Source organism: Scophthalmus maximus, chromosome 22 (assembly GCF_022379125.1).
Source record: "Scophthalmus maximus strain ysfricsl-2021 chromosome 22, ASM2237912v1, whole genome shotgun sequence".
Classification (NCBI taxonomy): Eukaryota; Metazoa; Chordata; class Actinopteri; order Pleuronectiformes; family Scophthalmidae; genus Scophthalmus; species Scophthalmus maximus.
Genome location: NC_061536.1, coordinates 3,337,151 through 3,357,366, shown reverse-complemented (window position 1 = coordinate 3,357,366; position 20,216 = coordinate 3,337,151). Strand labels below are relative to the sequence as shown.

The window sequence follows — 20,216 nt, the reverse complement described above, 5'->3', positions numbered from 1 at the left end:
GCTGTCAGAATTCGCTTGATATCACCGTGTAATCGCAAACATGTATGTACATTATTATTTAAAAAAATTAGAATAATTAACTCTACAATGTTGTTTTGCATTATTGGGAGCTGCATTTAACGGATTCAAACAACTACTTGTACACTTGTATCGTTTCAAGTCGCAAAGCGTAAATATCCAGAACAAAAGCAATTTATGAATCAAAACATATATTTTTAAATAAAATTAAATCATAAATAAAGCTCTTTTCAGTCTTACAGACCGCATCTACCTTCTCCTCGTGAGCATCCTCAGCGCCGCGCAGCATCCCGGAAGTACGGCATCATCATCATCATCATCATCATCTGCTCCTTCAGGAGGAGAGAGACGCATCACCGTCTGAGCTTTGACAACAACGTTGAACAGTGACAGAAATCCTCGACCTGTCCGGCGGAAATTCACTCCTTTCCCCTGCAAGTGGAGTGCATGTGAAACAGGGGGTACGCTTTTCAATTTCAAGCTGTCAAATCGACGCCTGCGATGTCTCTGCCTCTCTCAGACAATGTTTAGCTAGCTGCTGGTGACTTGACACGACATGGCCTGTTCGCATGCTAATGTTAGCTGCCTAGCCGCCGCAAATGAGATTATCCCTCTGGCTAACCGGGCCAGTGTTAACACGACAGAGCCGTGCCGACACGCGTCCGGGACACGCGGACCGCGCGTCGTCTCGCCGTGGCGCGGCGCACGGGCGGTGTTATGGGAGCTGGTTAGCGGAGTCGAGCCTCCGTGAGGACTCGCGTCACTCGCGCGTTCGTTCTCTCCCGGTCGGGATTCCAGGGGTTTGAGTCACATGATACAGAATGTAGGGCAGGGTGGCTCGCTGTTTGAGCCCTCGTCGTCGCTCGGGACATCGTGAACAGAGGACGGCGATGCAACGTTGCCGCGTCGCTTGCAGAGAGCTGCACACGTTCACTCTGTGCTGTTCTTTTCCCCCTCTTCTCCCCACCACCCAACCGAAGAAGGCATATCGCGAGCAGGTTCAAATCATCTGAGTCGCTGTAAGGTGCATAGTTACAGTGGGATGACGGTGCATCAATCTCAATGTTCAACCTGCTTGAGCAATTCAGTATTATATTTTCTCAAGGTGCTTTGTAGTTAACATGTTCCATAGAGTCTGGACTGTACATATCCCTAAAAGAATCCCTTCCTTTGGCGTTCGCTGCCTGATTAAATCCCCCGTCATTTACTCACCTCATGTGTTTCCCCCATCTCTTCAGGGACAAAGTACAAACTGTTTTCACGGGCTGAGTTGTACCATTCCCACCGGGACTGTACTACATTGACTATGACAAGTCCAATCGTGGCGTTCTCCCTCTTATGCACAACGTGTAATACCACACTATGAAAATACTCCCATTACCAGGAAAGGTCCCACATTCATAATCGTTTTCTTGTCCATTTTTGTCCTCCTCAAGGAAAACCTTGTGGGTTTTGAGAGGCAGCAGCCGAAGGGCCTCTTTTTTCTTGCCGAAGAAGGACAGTGCTTGTCCACATTCTTGTTGCTGTTTTGAGGCACAACCTTAAAGGCTAAAGTCGGACAACAAGAGTCTTATATGCTCGGTAAGTGCCCCAGATTACACAACACATTACTCTGCATAGTTGGCTGCAGCGTTGCTCTACAAAATGAACTTGGTATGTACCTTTAGCTACTTTAGGTGGATCTCAAGTACTGTACTGCATACATCATACATTTGTGTGTTCACATCACTACACCTCAGATTAGTTATTGACCTCGTTCATACGTACTTTCTGAGCTGGTTTAGGAGTTTAACAGATTTTTGGATTTGTGTGTGCATGACTCAGAGTTATACATCTCCTTTCCTCTGCTGCTCTTCCCTTTACAGACAAATGAAGTGACCGACAGGAGACAATGTCATCGTTCCAGGTGGTGGACTCGTCGCCTGGCAGCAGCGTCAGCATCATGGAAACGTCCAACTTTGCCCACGTCATCTTCCAGAATGTGGGGAAGAGTTTCCTGCCGCAGGCGCCCCTGGAGTGTCACTACACCCTGACCCCCTATATTACGCCCCACCCCAAAGACTGGGTTGGCATTTTCAAGGTACGTCTCACACACACACACACACACACACACACACACACACACACACACACACACACACACACACACACACACACAGTAAAACACACAGTAAACACACTCACTTAAGGACCTGGCTTTTACTTATCGGAAATCATTTGTGTTACAAAGATCTCCTGAAGAGATTGGAGCTATTCCCAGCCCATTACGTAAGCATTTGTGACATGGATTATGTGTTAGGATTTCATTAATTGGCCATAGGTTTGAACTTGGCAGATTAACACATACATCCGCCTCGACACTAAAGCCCAAACTCTTCACTACATGCCTGAAACATCACCACAAGCTTTGGTGTGGTTCCTCTGTACGCAGAAAGAGGAAGAGTGTACACGGTGGGCTGGTTACAGTAGGTCGCGCTGGGGGGCAAACATTTGGTGTTCTTTATAAACCACTCTGATTCTTATTAGGACCTCTTTTCTTCACTTGCTGCTTCCCCTCTGTCTTTCCATCAGTCTCCTCTCCGCTTCCTGCTAACCAACGCTCCCTCCTGCTCCGCTCTTTTATCAAGGCCATCAAATCTCACACGTAATTAACAGGAAATGTGAACGTGGAAACTTAATGTCTCATAAAGTCAAAAGACAAACATTTTATCGTTGTTTAAGAACCGACTTCAAATCCACCAGCTCAATTAAAAAAGAATAAAGATGCTGGGTTTATTTGGAAAAAGTCAATTGGAAAATTTAATTGTTGTAATCCCGGCTAATGAAACCTGTTTCATGGTTAGTGCTTCATGTCGGGGAACAAGCACACCGCACTTCTTTTAATCCTTTTGACATACATGTCTGTCTCCCTGGGTGTTCATCTAATTCATATTTAATTCTGACAAGATATATTATAAGGATAAGCTCATTTTAATTGTGATAATTCTTGCCTTCTATCAGGAGCGCATGTATAAACAGGCTAGTGTTTACATGTGCTTTAAGAAATAATAATTATCCACTTTGCTCATATAATAGGAAGTGAGCTGACACTGTACAAATGCCTATCAATGTTATGTTTTGCCTTCGGTGTTTGGAAGAGATCGGGAGGGGGGGTCAACAGGGTGCCGGATTATTCTAAATGATTTATTTGGTTTGACTTTGCCTCCGAGCGCCGACGATCAACATTGATAACAATGTTCGTCTGTAACGTGAGTTTTTTTTGCCTCCAAGGGGCAAAAACCTTTGTGCAGAGATGACTCAGGGAAAGAGTGTTTTTCCCCTTTGCTTTCTCATCTATAGGCGTTACCTGTTTCAGAGAGAGAGAGACGGGAGCTATAAAGCTTGAGCTGCTGTAAGGATGACTCAGACTGCTCAGGCAGGCCGTGTTCATTTTAGTTGTGCTCAGACACCACCTAGTGGCTGATAATGTTCGTACCAGAGTAAAACGGATCCTGGTAAGACCGTGTACACGCAGTCAACGGTGCATAACAGTGTACATTCAAATCAAGCTCATCAAGTCGTTTGATGCATTTTGTGATTAATCATACAATATTTTTTTCTTTTTGTTTGTCTAGTGAAAGTTTGGTTAACCAACAAAACACACACACACACACACACACACACACACACACACACACACACTCTCTCTCTGCCTCTCTCTCTCTTTTTTTTGGTTGTGGCATGTTTGTTGGGCCGGCAGGGAGAAACCCGTTGTGTGAGTGTATAATTAACGTGTCATCATGCTGTTCCCTCACACCTTGGTTGAATGATTGATAGCTGCTTTGCCTGTGATTATTTTATAACATCACTCCTGTGTTGGAATGCCACTCCATACCTAGCTAAATGTCAGTCAACTTACACTCTACAATTAGCAAAATTATTTATGTCCCTTCTCTCTTAAGCAAACACACGTGAGCACACAAGCAGTGTTGGCAGGAGTCCACTGCGGCCAAGCCTCTCAACTGAGATACTGTTGGAGATGGAAAGAATGTTCCTGGCCCAGGTTGCCATGCTTGCTATTACTATTTGTTTGGAACTGCATTATACTGAGTGTAATGGGTTGAGAAGGCAAACACTGCAATTATGTATCATGCAACAGAATTATTTAAGCTGCGATTTTGACAAATGCTTTGACTGGCTCAGTTGATTTACCGTCAGGTATAGCTTCCAAATGCTTTGTCACATATTTGCCTAGTCTAAGTTTTTTTCCTTGGTAGTTTCCTGTAACTTGAAGTTTACTGGCAAAATTTACTAATCGAGTTTTAAATAGTACAGCTCATTTTAAAAATCAAACAAAGGCAAGCAACCGCTCCCAGTGTTTTGTGCAGCCAGTAATTTTCTGCGTAGCTTACAGTCATCCGGCAACTGCCTCAACTATAATATTATATGATTATTAGATGGCAGTTGTCCAAATGAAAAGGTTTGTCTCTCGTGCCACTTTTGTGTCGCGCAGTAGCACAGGTGGTTGACTTGACCACAGTCCAAGTGTGAGTCCTGTAAAGTCACGAAACATGTATCGCACATGTGAGCTGGAACGAGGTGTGTGCATGAATGCGAGCAGCCCAGACGGGGGAGAACGTGCCGTTGTGCGCGACAGATTTACGACACAGGGCCTGAGTTATGATGTTCACAACTCCCTGTCATCGTCTGTCACCTAACAACAAATGAAATTCATGGAATTCCATCTCCCTTGCCATTTTGTATAAAATTTTCACCTTTTCTTCCTCTGTTCTTACCTCCCTCTCCACTCTAACCCACGCCCCAAACTCCTTTCCCCATTTCCATGTGGGACATTCTGTGCCGTCTCAGGAGTCACACACAAAGCTCTGTACACCCCTGCTTCCCCACCCCATTCTCACACCTTCTCTGCCTCCTCTTTTTTTCTTTTCGGTGAGCCCAGAAGGGGTAGGAAGTGAGGGGAGGAGGAGGAGGTGTGTGGAAGAATGAGGGGGCATGGTTTTAAATGCTTCCATTCTTGCCTTGAAAATTTTATGTTATCTTCCAGATTCCTTTGTCAAGTGAAAAAATGTGATAGCAAATATAAAATGTTAATGCTCAATAAGTTTGAAATTTGTGCTTTTTTTAAATAATATTTGTCACTTCACACTGTCCAGTCAGGCTGGATCATCATGTCCATCACGTTTTCTTTATAACGCTTCCTAAGGTGGGTTGGAGCACAGCCAGAGATTACTACACGTTCCTTTGGTCTCCTATGCCTGAAAACTATGAACCAGGAAGTACTGTGCACAGGACTGTGGTGTTTCAAGGTACACACACACACACACACACACACACACACACACACACACACACACACACACACACACACACACACACACACACCCCTATACAGACTCAGGGTATTCCAAAGTAACTCCATTTTACAGCCTGTATAAAAAGCAGCACTTTTATTTAATAAGGGAACACAGCCGCAAACTGCGGCCTGGGACCTGAGCACCTCTCAAACCCCACACATACACACGTACTCATTCAGAGCCCACAAACTGGTTTACTGGGCCTGGAAGGGTCAGATATTATACAGTGAAAATATGAGAGCGCGCTGTGGTGTGTCAGGAGTCAGTAAAAGCAGTTGGCCGCCGGAGGTTTTTGTACTTAACTCCTCCGTCCCAGAGAACCAGGCCTAACACATCCGTAATGGTCCGGTGAGATCTCATCGGCATATATGATGTGTTACCTTGCGAAAACATTCACCGCTTCCTGATAAATTAATTTGCCACCGTGCTGTGTGAAAGCGACAGTGCTCACTGCTTTCATACGGTGTAGTATTTTTTTGTCCCAACTGGAAACAAAAAGTGAATTTAACTCTTTTATTTCTTTGTCTTGTAGGATATTATGTACCTAAATCTGACGGGGAGTTTTACCAGTTCTGTTACGTCACCCACACTGGTGACATCAGAGGGGCGAGCACGCCCTTCCAGTTCAGGTCCTCTACTCCCACCGAAGAACTGCTGACTGTTACCGAGGACGACAGCAACTCGGACATACTGGTTGTCACCACAAAGACTGGCCTGTTAGAGGTAGGCCCCCCATCTTTCTTTCAGTTTCTTTCAGTTTCCCATCTTTCTGGGGACTTTACACCCAATAAATGGTCTCATAGCGAAGCACTAGTCCCTGACAGATCCACAGGTGCTGTGCTTGCCCGACGTGACCTCTGACCTCACTGAGTAGGGGGAAGAGTAGAGCACTAATTCCCCTTTTGGCATTAATAACTTATTATATTATTGTCCTATAGGCTTCCATGAAAACAACACAAAGTATAATTCAGTATAGTATTAATTGTCGCGGACTTGACTGTCCTACAGATGGGCTTGAAAATTTAACACCAGAATCTTTGAGGAGCAGGTACTGTTCTCATCTCCCCTCTCGTCTCTCCTTAACCTCTGTCCTGCTTTATAGAGAGTAGAGGAGGCGCAGCAGGGGCGCAGGGAGCTGCTGAAGGCCATGCGGCTCCTGGAGGGGGAGAACCAACAGCTGCAGGAGGAGCAGAAACGACTGGCCAGGGAGCGGGAGCAGGAGAGGGAGACATGCTGTCTGCTGCGGACACACAACCAGGTTGGGAGGGGCTGAGGTGACACAGTAGCAGAAAGGCATGCATGGAGAGGAGCACTGTGTTTTTTCTGCAATCACAGCAAACATAATCAATTGTAAGAAGAGGATCTAGGATGACTCGGTAGAGTTTGATGTATACAACATTGAAATTGAAAATGGGGGTAGTTCCAGTGTGTTTGTGCAAGCGTGTGTACACGTGCAGAGGTGAGTGCGTACGGAGACGTTTAGTCTCTGTTTGCACATGTGTCTGTGGAGCCGGTTCCTCACCAGCGATCACAGGTCTGAAAACTTCAAAAGCCCGAATTCATGAATAATCTATGTCCCTGTTTTAGAGACACACAAAGAGTGTGTGCATAAGTGTGTTCATTTGTTTGTGAGTGTGTGTGTGTGTGTGTGTGTGTGTGTGTGTGTGTGTGTGTGTGTGTGTGTGTGTGTGTGTGTGTGTGTGTGTGTGTGTGTGTGTGTGTGTGTGTGTGTGTGTGTGTGTGTGTGTGTGTGTGTGTGTGTTTGTTTGCGTGCGCGTGCGTGCCAGTGTTTCTCTCCTTTTTTAACGATCCAATTCAGTGGGCCAGAACGGAATTGGGACGCCGTTTTCTCGGGCATCTGGCGTCAGGGAAGGTGCCATCGCAACCACAGAGTGAACAAACATGACGTCAAACACACAAACACACACACACACACACACACACACATACACGCACGCACACGCTCACACACATTCACAAACTGCCCCCCTTCTCACTCACACTCACATTTGGGTTCCACACCACAAGGCCTTTCTAATGTGCATTCACACATGCACAAGTGTGCGCACACACACACACAAACACACTCATTATGCCACCCGTTTGCAAACCCTTTTAGTCTGTGTGTGGAATGAGGAGGGTAGTCCGCAAAACCGCCTGCCAGAAAAAAGAGCCCTGCCCAGCCTCAGGGACAAACACCACTCAGTCACGCGATTTCAGTGGCCACTGCTTTCTCACTGTCTATTTTCCTCCCGTCTGTCTCTCCCTATCAATTTGCAGTGATTTCAGTTCCGAGCTACTTTATTGGCATGTCAAGAAAATAGATTATTTTGTTCAGGAAAGGTAGATAAAAAAACAAAAAAACATTTAGAAACCTCAATCAGAATAAAATGAGAAAAACGTGTAAACCCTCAAAACTGATTTAATCTGGTTTAACCCTCATGCCTTCCTCATTCACCACGATTAGTCAGATTTCACATTTTAGTGCTTTATGAGTTGCTCATGTGATGAGCAGTAACTTGGCACACGCTGCACCTAAAACCAGTCAACTCAAGGAAACTCTGTGTAAGCAGAGAGGTCGGTTGTGAAACTTGACGATGGTTTTGAGAGTTAGAATCTAGTCTCTTATCGCCCCCTGGTGCAGTTCTCAGGTCCAAGCTCAGAGTGAGAGCAGGCTGCTTCGAGTTAGTCCGCTGCTCTTTTTTTTTTTTTATAAAGGACAACTTCGCCATAAATTACGTTGTAATACAGACACACACAGTTATTACCGTTCTGCTTTTCATTCAACAGGCACGTCCATTTGTAGATATACGACTTGTGCGAGTAGGTGTGTGTGTGTGTATGTGTGTGTGTGTGTGTGTGTGTGTGTGTGTCTCTTTGTAGGGCATTTACAGTAGGTGCGTTAGCTCACGCCTTGCTGACAAAAATATCCTTTGAGTTTAACATGAAAACATAAGTACATATTTTGTGGCTGCTAATTTTATGACTACACTTTTTATAAGGTCTTTATGCACTGCTAAAGTGCTCTCCGAATGCCAGCTGTAAAAATCATACAGGAATCTACGCAGAGCCAAGCCCAGAGGGAGACAGGCCTGAGTATGCATTGGTGTGTGCATATCTTTTTTGGATTGATGGCTGCACTCTGTCTCCATATGTCCTTGAGTGTGTGTGTAGCTGTGTGTCCGTCCTCCCAAGTGTGTGTCAGTGAGTATGTGTGTGGGCGTGCTGCAAATAGAAAGACGCGTGTGTGCAGAGGTATGTTGTTCTGTCCTATGAGTGATTTAATGTTCTTCACATGCTGACTCGCTCCAAGTTCAAACAAGGCATTTCCTCAACAGGCAACACGTGGATATGACAGACTTAACATTATCTGTGGGGCGATAGCAGGAATTTGTTTTGAGGAGTTCACTAATGCTTAGGCAGATTCATTCAGATTCAACCAAAAGTTTCAGTAACTTCAGATGATGAATTTGTGTTTGGCATCAATCAAAAGTCCTAATTTGTAACCGGTGTTTTGTGACTGACAAGATAAGATTTTACAGATTCCCCGGAGGAGAATTTCGCTTTTTGTAGCTGTGCTAGAAATATGCTGGAGAGGTGGGAAACAGAAAATGAACTGAGTGTATAGCTATAAATGATAAATACAATATGTAAAAAAGCATAAAAGTAAATACAGCAGTGTAATACAACATGACCACATGTCCTGCGCCACATGAAAACATAAACATCTGTGATTAATCATGAATAACGCCAATGCATTCGTACTTCAGTCCGGCACGTTTTCTCCTCTGCCACGTTCAGCGGCTGATTCGGCTGCTCTGATTGGCCACGGCACCTGTCGGCATGATCCACATGTGCCCATCTGTCCCGCAGGAGCTGCTGCGCTCGTCGCAGGGCCTGTCAGAGGAGAGGGAGGAGGTGAGGAGGAGGCTGACTGAGGCCACGGACCGGGTCCGCCAGCTGGAGGAGGACCTGCTGGGAGTGAGTCAGAGAGGCCTGCAGAAAGAGACGGAGCTCGATTGGTGAGCGTGGAACGCTTACACATGTCCATCAATCACCCAGGGCCATTTGTGTGAGGACTTGTGAGTGACTGTTAAAATAACTGTGTTCAAGGAGGATTTCTTGCCTGCCTTCTGCTTCCACAACATTTTCATCATTCCACCCGTCTCCACAATACTTAACCAAAAACGGATCCGACCAGGAAGTGTTACATCTTGCATAAGCTGCTTTCAGACTTGCACTGTAGTCCGGGCTTCTTCCACTTAGGGGGCTGGCACTTTACCTGCCAGCCCCCTAGTAAAATTTTCAGAAAATGTCTGAGTGAGCCCATGTAAGAATACTCTCTGGGAGATTCATAGCAAATTCGTAACGTTGGTTTTCAGCCGCTGAATTATCACCGTGTCCTGCCTCCTGCCTGCTCGCGCCTCACCCCACACATTGCCTGAATGTTCGGAAGTGTTTCTGCTGCTGTCAGCGTGTCTGACTTGGACAATGTCCTGGTTTCGTTCTTCATATGTGAACAGCAGACTCCCAAAAAAAATCTCCAGACCCAACTTTCCTGGAGTTCATGTCTGAAAACTGCTGTGGAGATATGTCCGCTTAGCCTTTAGCAAAATCCACGAAGCACCACGGTCTGACCAAGTTGCCTATGTAGCTGAACAATAATGGGACTTTTCCTTGATACCTTGACATCTCGAGTATTGTGACGCTTTAGTTTAACCAATGGGTTGATGGAAGCTTCACAAACCTTATTTATTTGTCCCAGTCTGCGAGATCGTCTGAAGAAACTGACGGCAGAGAGAGACAGTCTGGAGAGCCAACTGAAGAATGAGAAGGATGAAAGAGACCTCTACAAGGTGGGAGACGGCCCTTCATGGCGAAAAGGCAGATTTAACGGAAAGCTTCATTTTGACGAAACAAAGCCTATGGGATCCTGTCTTACCGTTGCAATTTTTCCCTTTGTCTGTGTGGTCGCGTGTTTAGGCCCACCTGCGCAGCACCGAGTTAGAGAACACTAAGCTGAGCGCAGAGCTCCAGATGTTGAAAGCAGTGGAGCTGAACCGGGAGGTGACCATTGCCCAGTTCCAGGAGGAGCTGGAGAGGCTCAGAGCCTGTGTTGCCCAGCGGGACAGCCTAGAGAAAGAGCTGCTGGCGCACAAGACTGACAAGGTAGTGTTTGTATAGAAAATTAATAGAAGTGATACATTTTCCATTTTCCACATTCATTGCATGTCTACCAAACTTATATCTGTGCATTATTTTGGTAAAATCTTTAGTTAATCTCCTTATGAATCTCTTTTATACATGTCTTTAGGCAGAGCTGGCCCGTGTGCGTGAGCAGCTCCGTCAGGCGGAGGAGCAGCTGCAGGCGTCCCGGCAGCAGGCCTCCCTGCTGGCCTCGGAGCTCCGTGACTCAGCCAGCGCCCGGGACCACACGATGACGGAGCTGTACCGCGCCCGCTTGGAGGCCGACAAGCTCCGCGCCAGTTTAGCTGATGCTCAGGCCGAGTGCCAACGCATGGAGAGCCAGCTGGACCGCATGAGGAGCACTGCACAGAAGGAAGTGGTCAGTGTTCGAACCCCTTCATTTGTATCGTACACTCTCTGTGATGTGATAGGCAAGGGGGAAAAAAGAGGCTAATGATCTGAGGGTGAAGGAAAGTCAATGTTCATCTATTTTAAAATGTGAGCTATGTTTAGCTTCATAAAGGAGTGCATTTTTGTATTGCCTCCTGTGTTGCTTTAAATCAGACACAAACAATTTTTCCTCCTCTTTATTCTGTTTCAGGGTGTCGGGACCAGTGGGGAGGTGACACCCAGTATGACGGTAGTGTCAGAAGCAGAGGCCGAGCTGCAGAGGGAAGTGGAGGAGCTGAAGCTGCGCCTTCACATGGCTGCCGAACACTACAAGGAGAAATACCGGGAGTGTCAGCGCCTCCGCAGGCAGGTGGCTAAACTGAACACAACTGAGTCACAGGGGGTGAGTCACTGCATAGTGAGACTGATGCCAAGCTCAGACTACACTTTCAAAGTCGCCAGGCCGCTGTGCAGTTCACACCACACGACTTGCTGTTCTTGTTGTGATCAGGAGTCTTGCAGTCGTTGCGAGTTAATACTACACGACTGGCTGGTGAGAGAGGGTCACACACTACACAGTCCTTCACCTGGAGAAACCGCGGACTAGTGTGACCTCCCATTCCGCTTGACTCCCGTTGCAGCTGATTAGCAGATTCCTATCCGCATTTGCAAATATCACTACGCATTTGCAGATTCTATTACACATTTAAAAATCTGATTACGCACACAGGGATAGAGATATACACACACACACACACACACACACACATACACACAAGGGGACCATAGGTGACTGTTCAAATGAGTCCGAATTCTGTCATCCAGTTCACAGATGATGCCTTTTTTTTAAACTCACCTTATCCTGCGCTTTGATTGGCTGTAGTCCAATCGTGTCTTCGAAGAGTACAAACAATTGCGATCGCCAACTGCCAATCGAACACCGTTTGGCTCTTATCTGGGGATTCGGCCAATCCCAAAATTTGTCAACGAGCGAAATAATCAGTCCCATCAATCCCTAAAATCCTGTAGTGTGACCTTGGCATAAAATAAATGTCTGAAATTAAACATGACCCTAAGATAGTTTTTTACACCTATAAACAACTAGGTGTAATCAGATTGTGTTAATGTTTTGTTTCGCAGGAGCCAAAAAGAAATGCATCCACTGAAACGACACAGGAGCCGCTGACCCCGAGTCCAGAATCACCCACAGCAGGTGTGCATGCATAAAAACAGACATTTGGGTTCCATTTATTTTCACCAACAGTCTCCTCAATAAACCATAATGCTTGGTTGGCAAGAGATATTTCACTGTCAGCGATTCGGCTCACATTTACACGACGAAATACTTTCTTTCTTTCACTATGCTATTACTATTGCTCTTTTCACCGAGACACATGAACCCCATCTTAAAACATGGGAATAAAATAAAAGCAGAGTTGGAGTGTCCTTGCAAGTGTCATAGGGAAAATTGTGAAGAAGTGATTACATAAAAAAATATCCTAAACGAGCCCTTCATAGTTAGTAGTAAGACTTTAATCAAAGCAGAGGATGTCCAGATGATGATGTATATCTTCTGTGTTTTCACAGGGAATATAGCTACTGCAGTCCTACAAGAAGCAGCTGAGATAACAGTTGACCCAGAGCTCCTTAACAGGGAAACTACATACACCGATACAAACATCAGATCAGAAACAGAAGACAGGCAGATAGAGAACCTGCAGAAGGAGAGGGCCGAGGCTGAGGTTGCGCAAGTGGGGAAACGAAATGAAGACGGTGAAAGGGAAAAGAAAGAAACGAAGGAGAAGAAGGAGAGCCTGCCGGAGGAGAGCCTGAAGATGACGAGCTGGGTAGAGGTGGAGGACGAGAGGCTGGGTGCCGAGGCGGACAGTGCTCTGCAGGCGGAGGAAGGGAGGGAAGGCGCGGAGGAGCAGCTGCTGCTGGAGGTGGAGGGGAGGAGCTCGGCGGAGAAGGAGCAGACTTGCTCGGTGGAGGAAGAGCTGGCGATGATGGAGGAGAAGTGGCGGGAGCAGTGCGCGATCAACGAGACGCTCAAACAGCGACTGGCCAATGAGGAGGAGCGATTCAGAGTAAGGCATACGCCCACAGACCACAGAGTGCGGCAACATGACCACATATAAGTCAAAGCTCAGAGAGTTGTGACTGCGAGGATGTCAGCAGTGTACAAGCCCTTTGAGCAAGGCAGCCCCTGTGCCCCCAGCACACACTCAGCAAAACATTTCCTTTATTAAAATGGGTCAAAACAACACGCATGCTCCAGTGTAGACTCGCAAATGTGATCCTGTGGCAGGCCAAATTTGGTGCAAAATTAGCGTTTTAACTCACGATTATTTTCATTATTGATTAGCCTTCAAATTAGTCAATTTAGTCCATAAAATGGCAGGAAATAATGAAAAATCCTTATCAGAGCCCAAGGTGACGTTTTCAAAGCAGTGAAAACCTTGAACCGTGAAAAGATAGAACCTGCAAAGGCTAAATTTTGCTTTGTCAGTTACTCAATCTTTTATCAAAATCTGATCGGTGCTGAATAATTTTCTGTTCACGTATAGAAAGTAGTCTAATAAAGCAGAAAAATAAATATTTTACTATTCGAGCAGAGCGTGTGTATAGCTTTGCTCAGACAAATGTTCTTATTGTTGCTGAAACAAACTTCTTACCTGGTTTATTATTTGCAAAAATAGCAGACCACAAATATTCACAAGAGTTTATTTAGGCATGCATTTAAGTAGAGTTACCAGGTTACTGCGTGCGTGTGCGTGTGGGTGTGTGTGTGTGTGTGTGTGTGTGTGTGCGCGTGCGCGCGTGCGCGTGTGCGCGCGTGTGCGTGTGTGTGTGTGTGTGTGTGAGAGAGACTCAGCACAAGTATCGAGCTCGTTGCGTCTACGTGGGCCTGCTGCATTTTGCGTGTGAGCCTCGGCCAAAGTACCTACTGGCATTTAATCTCCACAATGAGTGTGTTTATCGACGCTGTAAATAAGACTCTTCCCTGTCTTCGATAGAGTCTCCCATCTCAGGCGAGTTCCCCGTGCCCGGAGCCTACTCTTAATGGCCCCAGAGACTGACAAGAGAGAGGCATCCGCAGAAAGCCATGCTTTACGGCTGTTTACATCAACCAGCCGGAGAATTGAGCGCAGGGAGAGGAACTAGACGGGGTAGAGACGAGAGGGGAGAGCGATGCGCAGAAATTCATTGTTGCACACTCCCTTCACCTGAACTTAACCCTCTAATGCCGCGCTGTAAATTCATGAAAGAGCCGGGGCTGAGCGAGAGAGGACAAAAAGGAGATGAAAGAGGAGGGGGGGAGAAGCGAACAGAATTTAAGAGTGAAAGAAGTAGGAGAGACAGACAGACATGAAGCAGAAAGAGAAACCACGGGAGAGGAGGGAATTGGAACCTTTGTAATGGGATGAAATAAGAGGAGAGCCGGCAACTAGTCATGTAAACTCTCCCACAGGGTCAGTCCTGTTAGGAGGACAGATATTTACTACGACCCCCTGGTTTGCCCCAGTCTGACCTGTACACACCGCGCTTCTCTGGCTTCAGCCACACATTTGAAATCGCTCTAGGTTAAAATAAAAATCCAGAAACACCAATTATTTTTCGTGTGTGTTTACTGCTATTCCTCTTCGTCAGTTGACATAAATGGAGTGGAAATCCAACCTGAGAGCAAGAAAAAGGGGAAGAGGTTTTCTTTCAGTGCCGACATAAAATCAATCATTTTAACCGAGTGAATCTGGCATTAATTAGTGTAGTAAGTGACGTTCGGAGCCCATTGAGTCACTTGGCAGAAAATTGAAAAATGCTTACTCAAAAAGAAAGAGAGGAAAGAGTAACTCATTGTGTCCTGGTAAGAAAATACAAGAGAGCGTCACATCATCTTCAACAGTAAGAAACTTAAAAGGCTGTTGTTAACAGAGAGGCTGGAGTTACTGATGCCTCTTAAGGAAATAACACATTTTATGATCTCTGTCATGATGTTAATGGTTTTGTGTGTGTGTGTGTGTGTGTGTGTGTGTGTGTGTGTGTGTGTGTGTGTGTGTGTGTGTGTGTGTGTGTGTGTGTGTGTGTGTGTGTGTGTGTGTGTGTGTGTGTGTGTGTGTGTGTGTGTGTGTGTGTGTGTGTGTGTGTGTGTGTGTGTGTGTGTGTGTGTGTGTGTGTGTATTGTCTGTAGGTGCAGATGGCAGAGCGAGCCAGTGAGGTGACAGAGCTGAAACGCAGCCTCGCCCAGGCTCTCAGAGACAAGGAGCAGCTACAGGAGGTAAAGCGTGAGACGTGTCCCTACTTCAATATTGTGGCTCCGCAGCGTGTATTAGCTGTATATAATAAACCATAACTGGATCTTTTTTCCGTACAGTAACAGTACTTTTGCAGTTTTGATAACAAAACGTGAATTAAGGTTAGTTGAAATCTTAAAAAGGCTATAAACTATCCGAATTCCAATCTCTCCGTGAAGCTGCAGACTGAAGATCTCGTACACTTTATGTAGATAATGCGGGCTTTCAATTGAATTCCATTGAAATATCATCACCTTTTTTAAGTGTGGCGTCTGAGCTCCTCTCTGTAAATTTTCCCTTCCCTTCATACTCCCCACTACCCTCTAATTAAAACATCTACACTTGCTCCTCTCGCCCGTCGGTACGGTGCCATTAGACGGTGCAAATGCCACGCGACGTGTCTGTTTCACCTTCCCAACCCTGGTTTAAATGTTAAACCTGATAGCAGCGCACTAATGAAGTCATCAAGAAAGGGGGTGGGGGGATATAGCGAGAGTAAGGAGGGAAGTAGAGTAGGGAGAGGGGGGCGAGTGCCTCTATCAGCAAAGCCAGAGCAGAGGGAGCCAGAGTCTGACACCCATTACAGTAATGAGTAGGGTACTAATGCTCCTGCTTCAGATATAATCACAAAGGGCAGCAGCAGTGTCGACGGAAACTTAACTCTTGAGCTGGAAGGACCTGGTGTCTGTGTGGTCCCAACTGTGAAAATGTGCACTTAATGAATATGCAAAGATATAATACAGCATTTATTTCCAAAGATGGACGCTCTTTCTCTCTCTCGCTCCTCCAGGAGCTGCAGTGTTACGTGTGCAGGCAGAGGGAGCAGGAGGCCGGTGTTCAGGGTGCCGAGGTCAGGCTGCCAATGGTGCTGCGCTACCCGCTGCCCTACCCCCAGGACCCCTCCCCTCCGCCGCTGGTGCCGCAGAGGCCCGCTGAGTTGCAGTACGGCAATCCCTACTCCACCGACACCACAAGAGGTGAGAGGAATCGTTCGTCCATGCTCTCAGTTGCTCTGCACTTGCCTTTTCTCGGTAACTGTTCCCATGTGTTACTGGGTTTTTTTTTGTTGCTTTAGACCGGGTGGATGTTGCTCTGTCTCCTGAGCACATGTCCCGTCCGCCACCTGAGGCGCCACCCTGCATCCCTCCTTGTGCACCCCCGATGACCCCGCAAAGCCCCGACGCCGGGGCACCTGGCTGGGATCGAAAGGTGGTCTGCATTCAGCCCTCGCGCAGCACGAGCCCCCCCGAGAGCCTGGAGCATCCACCAGAGGAGCCAAGAACTGTAATTACATATAAACACACACACCAAATAAAAAATAGCAGGCTGGTGGCTGGCAGGCAGACAGGGACTCTTAAGTGGAAATTTTTTGGAGTATCTGTATTAATTACAGAGGCAACAAAGAACTTTCGTGCCCCTAGCCGCGTGGTCATTGTTTGGTTTGAAGACGCTGCAGCTGCAAGACGCCAGTAAGGACGCAGGTACTTTTCCTCAGAGCTCCTCAGGAAGTTGTCGACACCACTTTGGATATAACGGAGAAGAAAGAAGTTTTTCCACTGAAGCTCCTACTTCGTATTTTGGCTCCTAGCGTTAACTAGGGGCGGCGTTAGTATCGTGGCTAACTCAATGCCAACAGCCTGGCTTCTGTCCAAAGCAGAAAACGACCATCAATTTGAACAAATAACCTCGAGCTACATGTCTGGTAGTATTAATAAGTAGGATGGTTGTGTTGCTTACTGATCCAGTAGATAAAAGGAAAACATTTAAAGTCGCCTTAAAATCAGCATAAATACACACAACACACACACATTTTGATCTCTATCTGTGTGCTTTGCAGCCAGTGAATTCCTGTCATGGTAATCCCTTGCTCACTTCGCCTCCGTCTCCGTCTCTGGAGTGCTCCTACGCGCTGAATAAAGGGAAAACGCAGCTTGCCCTTAAAAGAGGAGGCTTTGAACACATTTGCATAGAGCTCTAATTAACGGAGAACTCGGGAGAGACGAAGACAACGAGGGGCCGGGGAGAGCGTAATTAAGAGGGATTCAGCACAGGGACGGACCTCAGATCAGTTGGTGCCCGTTGGATTAAATCTTTGGTTGTTTGGGAGCAAATTGAACAGGGACTAGTGAGGCAGGATTGTGCGCTAATCTCTAAAATGTCTCGGCCCATGTCCTTTGTTTTTGTTTGCAGGTGTACAGTATTAGGGCTCTGTAAGTGGAGAAGTGACAATCCTTTTTTTATAATGTGCTTGTGTTGTGTTCTGTAGGTTGCTGACGGGGCCAAACCCTCCTGCGACCATCGGTCCAGTAGACGCACTGAGGCAAGAGGCAGCTTCTGCTTTGACTCCAGGTACCACACCTACTCACAATAAATCATAATAAAGAAAGAAAGAAAAAACAAGCAACACAAAGGCTAATTTGAAAATACCTGCAAAGTGGTTAACTGACTCCAGAAAGTGGGTAGGTGTCTTATTTTCACAATTGCATAGGGCTGCATTTAATGATATTTATGAATATATTGCCAATTAATTTTTTGATCAATATATTAATAATTTAGTCTTTAAAAGATCAGAAAATCTTATATATTCATTGACGCTCAGATGTTGTGTACTTTTTTCATTCCCATTCTTAAAATCATACGGTAAAAATCACTCAATCAAACTTAATTTGCATAGCGCCTTTCTTACAGGTTAGTGCAGGTCAAAGTGCTTCACAATTGAGAACAAATAAAAATGCTGACAATGGAATAAAACATAAAATAAAATAAAAAATGTAAAGGACCAAATAAATGCTGATTATGAAAGACAGAAAAAACACAATAAATTAAAAAATTTTAAAATCAGCAAAGGTAAATTGAAATGACATAAAAGTAATTGTCAGTAAAAGGAAATAAAAACATAATAATTGCAATGATAATAATTAAAGGACCAGTAAAATAGAATGAAAGTTACAACACCAATGCAATAAAATAAGTCAATGAAAATACAATAATATAACCACATATAATAAATAATATGCCCCAAATTAACTGCTCAATGAAAAGCCAGGCTGAACAGGTTTGGTTTGAAGCTCACGTGTAAAGATGTCAACACTTGCAGCTGCTCTCAGGTCCTCAGTCAGACCGTTCCAGTGGCTCGGAGAATAGCAGCCAAAGGCCCAGGCTCTGACAGGGAGTAGCACAAAATAATAATTCCGTTGTTGCACAACCCCAGTGACTCAACGATTACATGTCCAGGTGCTGAAATTCATTACTTATATAACGTTCTGTAGATAGAGACAGTGCCAAAAAAACACCACGCTGTCATACACAGTATTCTCACTTCAGGTGACGTTTTCTTATCTCCCCAGCAACGACGTCCACAAGCGCTGCCCGCTGTGCGAGGTGATCTTCCCGCCGCACTTCGAGCAGCGCAGCTTCGAGCAGCACGTCGAGAGCCACTGGAAGATCTGCCCCGTCTGCTCCGAGCAGTTCCCCCTCAACTGTCAGCAGCAGCTCTTCGAGAGGCACGTCCTCACGCACTTCGACGGCCACGTGCTCAACTTTGAGCAAATCGAGTGAAGGTTTTAATATTTATACAATGTGTGTTGTCCGCTATTAGTTCATTTTTATCTGGGTTTATTGTTAAGTTGTCTCGTTAATATACAATCATGAGCACTTTTTGGTTCCCGAACGTTGGAAAAGAATGTAGTTCTCCTGTGAAGGGAAGCGGAGGCCGTGCTCACACCGAGGTGTTTCTTCAGCAGGGTAGCGTTCACCTAAATGCACAAATGGGTAAAAAGGATCATTAATACTTTGGAAAAGTGCCACGGCCTTTTACTTTTCTATCATTTTTTTTATGCTCGTCCTTCTGCTTCATAAAGCACCATCGGAAGTGCATGCTTTTTATTCTGTGTTTTTAAAACAGTTCAACACGACAAAACCGCAGCCGTTCAAGCGAAGAGAGTGAATTGTAGCAGGAGCTTTGAACCAAGGATTAAGTATCTTTAGTATCTTCTTTTCTCCTTCACTGCCCTGAATGTCTCTTTACATTAAGTGGGATTCTCTTGTGATAAAGCAGCTAAGAAAGTGCTTCATCTTTTCTTTCTTTTTTTAGTGTAAATGCAGAGAGAGAGAGAGAGAGAGAGAGATCTGAATACGTGATGTCTTAAAGAGTCATCCGCGTGAGGATATAAAGGGCAATGGGTGCGGTGGAGATTTTTTCTTCCTGACTCGGGAAGGGATCTTTGACTTCTCCTGAGCTGCTGAACGTGTGACGGTGTTTTGCGGGACATCAGACGGTTTAAACGAAACAACAAAAAAAACAGCACTATGTTTTCATGTATCTGCACTAAATAAGGCTTTATTCTGAATGTACTGTACATATGAAAGTAAGTGGGAGTTGTGGAGAGACTTGTGAATAACTGTCGTGACCCCGCCCCCCCCCCCCCCCCTCCCCTCACTGTTACTTCCCTCATGTTTTCCGTGATGAAAGAATGACGGACCGACGATGTTTGACTTCCTGGTGTGCACTTTCTGCTCTTTGGTCGCTCCACAAAAAGCCGGGCGGAGGGATGTTCTATCATGTTTTACGGTTCGAATAGACTGCGGGACACTGAGATACACTGGTTATTGTTACGTACTTCCACGTTTTTTGAAGTTAGAACTGTGAGAACGTCTTTTCTTTGTGCGCAGCTCCACGTCGGCCCTCATGAGTGAATGTCATTTGTGCGTCTCCCCGCTGGGCTTCATGCGGCCGCTTGTCTTATTTTCTTTCATTACAAAGTGTAAACCCCCTGACAGTGTTTTAATCAGGCTTTAAAAATTGCACATGCCCAGTAATCACAAGGCAAATGTGTGTGTGTGTATGTGTGCGCGTGCGTGCGTCATGTGTCCGATGCTGCCGTTTTCACACGAGAATGTCTGGATGGTGGTTTTAAGTGTGAACTGCAAAAGATCTCTATGAATAAAGTAAGCTTGTCTAAATGCATTTCACTAA

General features: G+C 45.7%; 1 protein-coding gene across 1 annotated transcript; it reads left to right on the top strand.

Moving 5' to 3' along the window:
- Nucleotides 1–282: 282 nt before the first annotated feature.
- tax1bp1a (Tax1 (human T-cell leukemia virus type I) binding protein 1a) lies at nt 283–20,207 on the top strand. Its single transcript, XM_035620328.2, has 18 exons — nt 283–479; nt 1,455–1,599; nt 1,884–2,098; nt 5,222–5,324; nt 5,905–6,095; nt 6,475–6,630; nt 9,246–9,394; nt 10,138–10,228; nt 10,356–10,541; nt 10,687–10,938; nt 11,161–11,352; nt 12,090–12,162; nt 12,537–13,036; nt 15,139–15,225; nt 16,032–16,218; nt 16,317–16,525; nt 17,508–17,590; nt 18,589–20,207. Exons 3-18 carry the CDS (start codon nt 1,910–1,912, stop codon nt 18,797–18,799), a joined length of 2,859 nt encoding a protein of 952 aa, XP_035476221.2. The 5' UTR covers nt 283–479; nt 1,455–1,599; nt 1,884–1,909; the 3' UTR covers nt 18,800–20,207.
- Nucleotides 20,208–20,216: the final 9 nt, after the last annotated feature.

Bases quoted from the DNA above. Each gene is read 5' to 3' on its own strand.
- tax1bp1a (XM_035620328.2), top strand. From the start codon at position 1,910: ATGTCATCGTTCCAGGTGGTGGACTCGTCGCCTGGCAGCAGCGTCAGC. The intron at 16,219-16,316 runs GTGAGAGGAATC...TTGTTGCTTTAG, and splicing joins CTCCACCGACACCACAAGAG to ACCGGGTGGATGTTGCTCTG. The intron at 16,526-17,507 runs GTAATTACATAT...TGTGTTCTGTAG, and splicing joins CACCAGAGGAGCCAAGAACT to GTTGCTGACGGGGCCAAACC.